General features: G+C 24.0%; 1 protein-coding gene across 1 annotated transcript in view; it reads left to right on the top strand.

Moving 5' to 3' along the window:
• The window catches only part of LOC114121594 (beta-1,4-N-acetylgalactosaminyltransferase bre-4-like), a 35,423-nt gene extending 22,585 nt beyond the window's left edge, over positions 1 to 12,838 (top strand). The window contains exons 4-7 of the mRNA XM_027984003.2: positions 559 to 804; positions 948 to 1,131; positions 6,029 to 6,247; positions 9,224 to 12,838. Of these exons, the coding sequence (XP_027839804.1) occupies positions 559 to 804; positions 948 to 1,131; positions 6,029 to 6,247; positions 9,224 to 9,359 (785 nt within the window). The 3' untranslated portion in view covers positions 9,360 to 12,838. The remainder of the gene's footprint in view (positions 1 to 558; positions 805 to 947; positions 1,132 to 6,028; positions 6,248 to 9,223) is intronic.
• Positions 12,839 to 13,312: the final 474 nt, after the last annotated feature.

Raw genomic sequence — 13,312 nt, forward strand, 5'->3', positions numbered from 1 at the left:
ATTTAACTAATCAGAATTTATAAAAACGATGTGGAATGAAAGTAAATTAACTATCGTAAAGTGAATTAGGACCAATGAATTTCTCTTTATAAAACCATTGACAACCGATCGGTCCGTTGTTTCAATCAAAGTTCTATTGATACCAAATAATATTATACAAAAACTATAGAATATATATGTATACAATAGTTTAGTAATTTAGTTGTATTATACTTATATTTATATTTTTTTTGAATCTTTTATTATTATTGAAAGAATATAACAATATAACATCATATAGCCTATCTTTATTTTAAAAATCATTTGATATAATAATGTTATATAGAATAAACTAATAACAATCTATACCATAATATATACAATACTATATGGCTACACGACTGAAATTTTTAACTAAAATTAAATTCAAAATATTTTTTGTAAATATACTTCAATATTATAATAATATCTGAACCGAAAAAAAAAGATTTTTTTTATTAATATTGCATAATAATTTACCAAATTACATAATAAACTATTGATAATGAACTATTGACTATTCAATTTTAATTTTTATAGATGGAACAGTGCGTTTACTTGTACCTTCTCAGGAAACATTGGAAGAAGTCGCGCAAGAGTTATCCTGGCTTAGATTTTTCGAAGACGGACGCCAAATGCCTTTAGATTGTCAAGCGAAATATACGATTGCAATTATAGTGCCTTATAGAAATCGACTAGCCAACCTTTGTTCATTCCTTTTAAATATGCATCCATTTTTAACAAAACAACAGTTGGATTACACTATATTCATCGTAGAACAATTCGGTAAGTAATTAATTTTATTAAGATTGATAAATACTTAAAAAAAATGTGTATTATCAAAATATTTAAGTCTATAAAAGAATACTTTGAATTTAGCTATTAATTCATATTGATATAATTTAATATATTTTTTCTTCATAAAATAGACGATGGACTATTTAACCGGGCGATGTTAATGAACGTTGGGTTTACCGAAGCGTTGAAGTTACATGATTTTGACTGTTTCTTTTTCCATGACGTAGACCTTATACCGGAGAATGACAGAAATATATATAGTTGTCCCGATCAACCAAGACATATGTCAGTAGCTATTGACAAGTTCAATTACAGGTACATAATTATACCTCGTAATCATACGATTATTTAGTTATTTTATTTTTATAAACACTGAATAGTTCAAATAACAATGAATATTTATTATCTTGAAAAATATATTCTTGGAAAATATAATGATTAAAATAGAATTTGGTTTTTAGTTTTAGTTTTTAATAATTTTTTTAAAAACCATAATTCTGATTTTTTATTTTAAAACTTATATTTAACATTTGTTTTCATTATATTTATATTCTGAAATAAATAATGGAGATATAAGTAAAAAGTTTTAGTCGAAAATATTTAGTCTTAAACGACATAGTGTAAAATTAATAATTTTTTCTAAAATAATATCAAGATAATAAATATTCACCGTTGTAATAATCACATGTTATAACACTTATAACTTATAATACGTATGTCGTATATACTAAACAGTAAATTTCATTACCGTCTTTTCTTAAATAAATTATATAATCGGAATACAACTTCATATTATATTTTTCATATAAAGTATATAAAGTTTATTATAATTTGTAGGGTTCTTTTGAAATAAATGGTAGTCGTTAGGAAAAGGTTCTGCATAAATATATGATAAACGCGATGGATAAATTGCCAAAACGTAGAGTTTTCAAAATAACTCATAAACGAATATACTACTACCCTCTTTAGATAGTTAATTAGAATAACCTCGAATCCTTTTATACGAATAAACGAGTAATAATTATAGACCCGAGTCATGAAAAGACACGAAAAACTCTGCTTTAATAGTGGTTCTTTTATTGAAGAACATTTATTATTTCAAAAACTATTTAGTTTTTCGAAAATGTTTTTAAATTCTAAACAGAAAGTTGAATGTATTGATTTTATAATGAGGCACATTTTCTTAGTTATCTTGTGACAACATATTATATTTTTATTTTCGTGTTCCAAATGTTCCAATGCAAAACATTCTAGTACTTCGATGTATAAAAAATAAAAATCGAATTTTAGACAAGCATAGTTAATTAATTATGATAAGTACTTAAAGCTTAGATGAGTGGAGGAGAGTGGCATATTATAACACCTACCTTTATAGGTTCATTGAAAAGTACCTACATTGTTTTTCTTGTTTACGAATTAAATTATAAAAAAAAACTTTTAAAAAGCCTTAAAACTTTGTTTACAACAACTTAAAATTAGTACTAAACCAATTATATACCTACTTAATTATATTTATATGGAGAATGTTCTGTTATTGATTAACAGTCATTTACAGTGTGAAATATTCCCGTAGGTGATTCATTCATAGGTAAATTTCAAAGGTAATAATGTTTTTATCAGTCTGAGTAGAATTTGCTCAATTTTGGTTCTAATGTCTAGAAATATTGTGGGGTCGTGAAGTGATTGACCATATTTTATACCTATAGGTGATCGCCACTCCACGGTTGAGAAACGCTGGACTAGTACAATAGTATAATGAAATCACAATATTTTAAATTAATTTCAATATAGGTACCTGTAATAACCAATAATTAATATTAATTTAAAATTGTATTAAGTTGAGTGTACTATAAATGTGAATATTTTTGTATCTAACTTAAAAAGCAAGTATTATTGTAGCATTAATTTTAAGTTATTTAATTTTTATTTAATTGATAAAATATTATTTATGTTGGGTACCTGAAAAAATAAACAGCATCAGTGTAAATTTAATAAATTCCTCACTACGATCAAAATTCAAAAACTATATATATATATATATTTCATAAAACAATAATAAATTTATCCATTTTTCACAATTTTACTATTTTTATTTAACTTTTAATAGAAACAGTGATTCGAAATCAAGAGGGATAATTAGTATTAAATAAACTTTACAACGGATTTAAATATATTTTCAGATTTTTTGTTTTCTTGTATTTCGATACTTATAACTGATAAAAATGACATAGTTTTAAGTAAAAAATATTAACCTTCGACTAAAAGATTGTCGATTGGTGACACGTGCGAGAGGAGCTTATTATTTCTTTTGTATCCAAAAAAATATTTTAAAACATTACAATTTTTAATTATTTTACTCATTTAAATGATACTTTTCATCTATAATTCATTATTCCTAAGCAGTCTATTTTTTAGAATATTTTGATTTGTAAAAATCGAATTTTTAACAACTAATGTTTGAGTTAGAACTTATACGAGTAAGTAGATATTTAAAGTTTTTGATGAGCAGAATGGAGTTGTTTTATAATAACTTAAAATTATTTAAAAGAAATATTATTAAAAACATAAGTATTTTCTAAAATAATGAGTGTCTTGTATTAGATGAACTATCTTTATATAATAGTCATACAAATTATGATCATTTCTACCACGCATTAACTTGGCATGAAAATTTCACACATATTTAACTCATTTCAAACAATCACTGCTAAAATGCCACTGTAATAAATGAGAATTGTTCTAATTTATTATTAATACCTAAATATATTATAAACACATTTTAAAAATATATATTTCTATAATGTAGTCTAATGATTATTTATATAATAAATTAAGTCTTATAACATATAATAATTTTAATTACTTATAATTTGTTCAAAATCGTTTGTTACTAATAAATTAAATATTTTAAAAACCTACGTTATATTAATTAAAATGATACTACAGTTTCACTTTTATGTGAACTAAATAGTATAGTATGTATATCTTTGATTAACTATTATATAAAATCGCTACACAAGTATACTATATACAAGTGAACTATAAAAAACATAAGACGTTTTGATAAGTATCTGAGGTTTTTGTTTTTACGTGATGATGCATTTAATCATTATATTTAAATTAATTAAATTAAAAGTAATATGTACTAAAAAGAGAATAACACAGTAACTCTTTACGTCACAACTTTTAAGATATATTTTATTTGTATTGACGTATTGTAAACAATAAAATATTTAAATTAGGTATAATAAAAGGATTTGCATTTTTAATTATTTCCATGGTAATAATAGATTTCAAAATTTCTTAATTTTGATTTCTTTAAAAAAATATATAAATTATTTTTTTAATAAAAAAAAAAATAATATTTTCATAACGAATTCAAAACTTTCCTATCGAATATTGTTGAAAACTTCATTAAGTTATATTTATTTTTATAGTTTTTAATAAATATAAAATTGGTTATGATCATTAAGCCATTCATAAGAAAAATACAAAATTCAATTAAATTAATTAATTCTTCTTTTAATAATAATCCATTATTTTAATAACTATAAATATTATTATTTTACTTAATACTTTCAAATTAATTGTAAAATACAAATTAATAAACTTATTTATAAGCAATACTTTAGCCATTAAAAATTAAAAATTCAGTTTCTAATATTAAACAATCATCAATATTATTTTCCTTGTATCATATTGTATTCGAATTTAATTTGATAGATAACATAATATTAAAAGTAAAAATTCACATAATGATGATACATATAGATATAATATATGCTCGGATATATTTGTTAAAAGTAAATATATTGTAATAAAGTAATTAAAGGGTCTACTATATGATAGATGTTAATATTGTACCTACAGTCATCATTAAGTAGTAACTGTAATGCATCTAATAAAATTTAATTAATTGATAAATCAGTGAATATAACAAGGACTTTAAGCGAAGTCAGTATACTATAACACAAATAAATTTATTTTATGATATAATTAAATTACTACTAATGTAATTTATTTTTTTTATTAGAATTAGAAATGATATAGATTAAATTCATTTTTGATGAATATATTTTATTTTTTATACTACTAATAACTTATCATATTAATAGTTTCTGTATATAGTTATGTTATATTTTATTTTTATTAACTATTGAATCAATATCAACTTACCATACAACAGTGTGAATAGGTTTTTAGTAGGTATAAAAATAAGCAATAGCATAAGACTAATCAAAATTTGTTGTGTACGTAAAATATGATTATATATGTGTGTAAATGTTTCAAGTTCTAAAAGAATAATTCTTTTGTATTCTTCTTTGTTAAAATACCTAACTTGGTAAAATTTTGAACTTTAAATGTTTAAAAAAAAATAATATAACTTATCTTTAAAATTTTGGAGAAACTTATTTACTTATTTAAAAACTTCTGCAGAATCCTTGTATTAAATTTTTAATAATTTTAGCCGGAAAACATTTTTATATTGATATTTATGAAAAATATATAAGTCTATATATATAGCTTAAAAACAGTCAAATATCAAAATATTTTGAAGATTATAGCATGGGAAAATTTCAATTTTCTACGGTTATTTGTTTATTAAATTATAACTAAATAAAGAAATACATTTTGTCAAAAAACTTTTTTAGCGTACCTATATATTTCTGTTTTCCTTATTTTTTTACCCTGATTATGAAGAAAACTACTGAGAACTTTTTACCCGGAGGTACCAACTACATCCAATTTACTACCAGGAAGGTTAGAACCGTCCCTAAAGATAAAAATCTAAGCATCTTTATTGTCCCAAAATGTGAAACAGGTATACAAAATAAAAAACGCAAATCATTGTAAAATTAATATATAATATATATAATATTGTAGTTTCTCCGCTCTAAATCTAAAATCAATTATTATTATTAATAAGTGTTGTATATAATTTATTATTAAACATATAATTTATCAGTACACATATGATATATTGACAATAATTGTTCAAAACATCAACACTTATCGAAATTATTACTTTTATATTAAATTCAAAAATGAAGTTTTATTTATCACTTTATAATAGTACCTGCAAAATTAAAATTTTCATAATATAAACGTTTTATGACGTAAATAGTGACATATTACGTTACCTATATTATTATTATAAAAATAACAAATAAATGAAATTAGAACAATAATGTATTTGACAACATGTGTTCAGGCTGCCATACGAGGACTTATTCGGCGGAGTGATTGGCATGAGCCGAAAACATTTCCAGCTTGTCAACGGTTTCAGTAATATGTTTTGGGGATGGGGCGGCGAAGATGATGACATGGCGTCTCGGGTCAAGGCACACGACCTAAACATCACCAGGTACCATCCAGACGTGGCACGTTATCACATGTTAACACATGCCCCACAAAAGGCTAACCCAAAAAGGTACAAACGTCTAATTGGATATTAAGACTATAATATTATTATTATTATTGTATTTGAAAATTTATAATAATTATAATATCATAACAGTATCTTAAAAAATGTATGCATCTATGTTATCATTGTATAATACATCTAGATCAGTGGTTCCCAAACTTTTCCCCATCGCGGCCCATTATTAATAGTTTTTATAAGTCACGGCACACTTTGGATAAATATTATCTACTTATCGAATAATATCGTTGTTAGATAATAATATAAAAAAAGTTCAAGTTGTCGCGGCACACCTTTCAAATTTCACGGCACACCCTTTGGGAAACACTGATCTAGATTCTAGGCTTAGGCATTCAATTTATTGTGTGATTTAAGTATGAACGTAATTGAGTTTTTATTGAATACGTCTATCATTCCAGGAAGGATAATATTATACTATAAAGTTAAATATAACGTATAATTTTATTTTTTTACAAAATAATATTGAACCTAGGTCGTTGTCTAGATCATTATCACATAACTTAAGCAATTTGTAATTTAGCTGATACTATAATATTTTATCATTTTCAGTTATTTTAGATTACCTTGTTTTAACCACGTTCTTTGAATTTTGATATGATTCGTAAGGTATTATTATTATAATTTATGATGAGTTTTCTTCGTCCAATATTGTTACCAAGAATTCTTGAACTGATCAAAGACGTCGTTAGAATATAAATAAAATATAATAATATAGTTTAAACATTAAAATAAGTTTTCACTGGATATGAAATTTGTAAAGCTCGTATTTCGTAAGAAGCTAATAATAATAATAATAATAAAAAAAAAAAAAAAATAATAAGTGGTAATATTTTCTGAAATATTTATAACTTCCGAAAGAATTCTGTTCTGTAACGACAGTGGCTGTCGTAAAATAATATGCACCGTTGGTTTTGTTTAGTTGTGACAGACTGTTGGAATAATAATTTTTTTTAGATTTTATTTTAAAAATTTATCATTGTCAAACTATTTATGAATTATTATTTTATTATTTATCATACAAGCTGACTTCAATTTGGTATTTTAAAAGTTTTTTTTTTAATGTTTAACACATACATATTGTGCTTTTATATTTGTGTCGTAACTACTAGCGGTAATAAAATTGTAAAACTTAACGTTCAGCTCATCAATTATACATTATAAATAGGGTGATTCACCAGCCATTCTCTTATAGTATATCATTAACTAGATAATTTAAAATGATAAACATAATGTAAAGATGAAGTTTCACAATTCAAAAAATATATTTTAACATTGTTAAGTACTTTATAGAGATTTCAAATGCAATAAACATAAATCATTAGGGAAGACGAATTTTCAATCGAAAATAAAAAAAATTAAAACACGTCGCTTTCTTTGTCACCAATCAATCACTAACAGTGAACGTGCGATATTCTAATTTTTAACTATTAAAATCATTAATATTAATTATACAGTGCGCTACACATTTTATTTTCTGTAAAACATTTTGCTTTTATTCAATACCTGACTACGTTCAACAACCCGCCCTCTCATATTGCTGTCATGTGCAACCGATTGTTATAGTTAGCCAACTCTCGGTAGGTAAAGTTTAGTTAGGCGACTGTTGAACAAATGATGTACCTATATTCAATAGTTATAATACATTTTGTATAAACGAACTGGCGTATATCAAAATATTCACCGACTACAGTGGTTCAACAAGAACAGTCATTTATAATAGTATAACCAATTAATAATTGGTTATTTAACTAATTTTTTGGCATTTTTATGACGTCTTGGGGCTAGAGTATAATAGAGAGTTACGTATGGGTAACATATGATATTATTATACTACAACGCATACTATAATATCACCATTACATTTAAAATTATTACACCTGACGAAACGGTAAATTCGCAGCAATGGGGATTACGCGCATTGGTTACCATTAATTCACACGGTAGCTGGTGTGATAATACTATAATAACGATAATTGTGTATCATATGACATAAAGTAATAAATATATTATACTCATGGTGTTCGACGAGAATTTAATATTATAAAACGATTAGTTTTAGAGATGTATACGGACTAAATAGGTTACTACCCAATAACTTTAGTAAAATATTCGTGATATTATGTTTATTTAATTATTAATTATCATCGTTTTGTTTGTTTGTTCTAAAGTGCGTACTTAATCAAATAATTTTATAATCGTGTTATTTATTTCTCGTATCCTTACTTTTATAACCAAATTATTGAAGTGTAGGAAACTAAAAAATTGGCAATATATGTTTAAATTTTAAATATTCCGTGATTATTTCTTTTGGCGTTACAGTAGTCAGTCTATTTCTAATAATTTAATAATAATAGTGTACATGTATTTAAAATTTTGAATAATAAAAAAAAGAAGAACTTTTAAGTGTCAACTAATAAAATACTGTAAAATATGTTTACTTTTCCAACCAAATAAAATTCATTAAGGCTAAAAATTAAATTGTTACAATTTACGACTTATAAGCTTTTATTTTTTTTTTATCGATAGGTATTATGCGTAGAAAAGTATTTTATCTCGTAAATAAAAATAAAAACATTATATTTGAAGGTTTTAATTAAAACTGTATGATAAAATACATTATTTCAATTACATAAGATTTAAAGATAAGAATAAAAACAATAAAATTATGAAAAAATGTAAAAAAAAAAACCTATCAATATTTCCAGAACATATAACGACCAGTGATTCACGTTAACATAATTATTACTTTTTGTGTAGTTTGTACTAATAAAATTTATATGTGTCTCTTGGGATGATGGTAATAACAATATTCACGGTACATTAACCATGCACCCGCATAGGTTTTATTTACAGTTTTTATAATGTTAATAACCTTAGTAATAATAATAATAATAAAATTAATATTTAATATAATAGTATAATAATAATACCAACTTGTGTTTATGTTTTGTGCTATTCAAACAGGTACGAAAAATTGTTCAGTGGCCGGAAGCGATTCAAAACGGACGGACTTAACAATCTCGAGTACCGGGTAAAAGCGTTGAAACAATTGCCGCTGTTCACATATTTGCTGGTCGATTTGACCAGTAGGCGCAGTTGATGGACGATGATGATGTGGCACTGGCCGTTTGGCCAGCAAGCCACTTAAAAAAGCCATAAATGGTCTCTCTCTCTCTCTCTCTCACACACTTTATTTTTCTCTCTTTTTTCTCTCGTTTTCTCTTTCTCTTTCTCCCTTTTTTATCTGAGAGAGTCCCATGGCATATTGTTATTTTTATTTTTTATTTTCAATCGATTTACAATGTAAAATAAGCATAGGTACGAACTGTTTATGTATTATGTGAACATTTTTTTTTTTATATATAATATATTATAATATTATATTAAACTATCAGGGTTATCGTTCCCTGATTTGGTGCTAAACTAAAACATGTATTGTTATTTGCATACGCACTTGAATTATATAAGTATAAAACGGGGAGTTGTATACGACCGAATAGATATCGTCGTACTCAAGAGGGAAAAATCAAAATCCGAAGTCTTAATTATTATTGTTATTATTAATAGTATCATCATCCCTCGATTTTCGGAAAATCGGTGACGAAATTCATAATAATATAAAACAACGAATGTACGTTTTGAAGCAAAAATATAATACCGTTCCACTAAACAAACATATTATAGAACACGGTGATCGCAACCGAACAGGCGCTTGAATAAAATATAATGCTCGCAGTATTACGGTTTCTCTGCAGTGTCTGTACGCGGCGTCTAGCGTTTACTACCGGTCCGGATATAGTTGGCGTTCAAACTCTGCAGGTAAACCGACAGACCGTATCTTTAAACTTTTACGTGGTATTTCTTAACGATCTCATCATCGTCTATTTATTACTTTCGTCAAAAACTGCAATCAAATTTTAAAAATGTAATAACTTCATTTTGTGGTTGCCCCGTTGAAATTTTTAACGATTAAAATTACCCATTAGATTTATTAGGAACGACTTGTTAACATAATATTTTCTAGTTTTTCTTACATACCGGTCACATTTTCATTCGTCAACATCAAACAACATTTCATCGTGATTATATTATTAATGACATATTATATACTATTACATTATTTCGTGGTTTATATTTACTGGTATAAAACATTTTCTAATACCTATAGATATGGGTAGGATATTGTAGCGATATTTGTTTTTTCTAAAAGATTTTCTCTTATTTCATATTCGTATTGTAGATAATAACACACCAACTAATGAAATGTTGAAAGTTATACACCTTGTATAATATAAAACATACCATAGAGGTGAGGTTCATTTTTATTTCACTAATCTTACTTTCATGTATACACAACAATACTTTTTACATATTTCATGATTTTTGGGATCAACGAATAGGCAATAAGTATTAGGGTAGGCCTATTTTTGGGTCAATATGACTCTGTGATATTTATTAATTATATATTATAATATTATACACATTCTTTATCTTTTTATTGATTCAGAAACCGGGCAATTTTATCATTTAATGACCCGCCGTATCTGTTATTTAAGATAAACGAGACTTGTAGCTTTATAAATTCATCAATTTTAAATGTAACTTATTAATAACTATGATAATATAAAAATTATAAAATATATTATGTACGTATATCTGTATAGTAATTTATTATTGGGTACGCTTACAGTTAGGTGTGTACTGTGTACCTATCTTTTTTTATTGATGTGTTTTTTGAAATTATTTTTATTAGTTTAAATAATATATTTATTTATATGTGTTATATTATAAAGGACTACTTTTTAAAAAATCGACATTTTGTCATCCTATAATATATTAAAATTATATAATACCCAACGAATTTTGCGTCCAAAACCCTCATATTTTGGGGCTATCAAATCTTACTAAATCTATACAAACTATTGGTATATTTACCTGTGCATATTACTAAAATTCTACAACTATAAAACATTATTAAATCTACAATAATCAATCAATTTTATAAAATATATTGAATGAATAATAAATAGAAATTCAATGAAATTGTATTTTAAAATTTTAAAATCGAATTCAGACTAACGAGTACTCTTTTTATTATCTAAAATAATTTTTATTACAACAAAATATTTTTAAACGTATTTTTAAACTATACAAAAGTATATTGTAAAAAAATTTATAAATGTGTTGTACTTGTAAACATCGAATCAGTACAATGTAGTGGGGTTAGAAATGTTATTATTTCATAAATCATATTTAAGAATATAAACCTGATAATTAGTTGTTATTGCGTACTTAAAAATAATATAAATAAATTATAAAATTAAAATTTTAATTTGAATGGAAAAGGTGCTAATTAATAAAAAGTAAAACAGATAATTTTAATTTTTGAATACATACTAAAAATAGTATATAACTCAATATATTATCAAAATAAACCTATTAACTTAAATTTTATTATTCTAATAATATATTCAATATAATTTAGTTATCTTAATATTAGGCACGTTAAAAAAAATACATTACATTTATGAAAATACGTTTGAAAATATTTTTAAAATAATTATTACAGCAATGTAAAATTTAAAATTATTAACAAAAATATAAATAAATAATTATAAGAAAAATAAATTGTCCACAGAAGTTAATTGTAATATAATATTTTATTTGTTATTATTTATTGTTTTACATTTTACTTATTGTATAATTGTATTAGTTATATTTTACCACATAGAGTGTACAGACTGACATCAATGTGTATTTTTTTTTCGATAATATTTGTTAAATGTTCATTTTTAATAATATTCATAAAATAATTTAGATACCTATATCCTGTCATGTATGTTGTTGTACAGTTTATTTTTTTCGTAGTTTTCGTTGTAGTAAATGTATTTATATTATCTTATTACTCGGCTACTGTTGTACTATTTGTTATACTTTAACATGTTTTTTTTTTTTTTTTTTTTTTAAAGCGAAGTTCATTACTTATTTTTTCTTATTGTTATATTATTGTATGTAGGTATATATTTTTTTTGTAACTTTTGAATTCATTTAGGTCATATCACTTCTGTACTAAAACTCTTGAGACTATTCAATAAATTATTTCATTTTTAAATTCCAATAACTGGCTAACACTAAAAATATTATTTGATTTATACCTATCAACACATAATATTATAATATTACCTTTTAGTAAGTTATGTTGTTTGTAAGGTCTATGTTAAAGATACATAATTTTACTCTATCATATCGTCTATAATTAAACATATGTCATGTTAAAGCATTAGTGTTATAATACGATTTTGGTTATCTTAGGTTAGGTATATATACCATGTTTCAAGTGTTATCGTGAGGTCAATTTATTTTCGTACGGTAATAATGGTCAGAGTTGCATTGTTACCAATGATTACCAATGATATATTGTTTAAAATGTAAATGGTTAGTGGTTTTGTAATAAGTTAACAACAAATAATTATTAACGATAGAATTGAATGTTAAAATAGCTTAAGATTCAAACATAGTTATCTATGTAAGATAATAGATACAATATATATTATACACTTAACATATGTAATAATAAGACCATTTTATTATCTATAGACTTTAACTATAAAGAATAATATTACATTGATAGGTTTAATTATCATATAATTGTATGATTGTTTCAATGAACATTAAATTTCAAACTAAATGATACGTATACTTCATATTCAAATAGGTACAATATTGAGTAGGTACCTACTATATTAAGTATACAAATCATTGAATAACGTGTAAAAATTACAGACTAAACATACGTATTATTAAAACAAATTAAACTATTTTCCTGTTTTAATGTATTCAATTTAGTTTTGAAGTTTTAAAAAATAATTCAATTAAAAAAAAAAAAAATCTATTACAATTTAATGTTAATTTCTATTTTTATAATATTTTAATAAAAAGTATACGTCATGATGTGTCTATTTAAAAAATCTGCAAAACGCTGAATTATTCAAAAATAAATTTTTTATTTTCTCTAAGAAATACTGTAATAAAATACATCGTATGCAAAAATAA

Source organism: Aphis gossypii, chromosome 1, assembly GCF_020184175.1.
Source record: "Aphis gossypii isolate Hap1 chromosome 1, ASM2018417v2, whole genome shotgun sequence".
Lineage (NCBI taxonomy): Eukaryota > Metazoa > Arthropoda > Insecta > Hemiptera > Aphididae > Aphis > Aphis gossypii.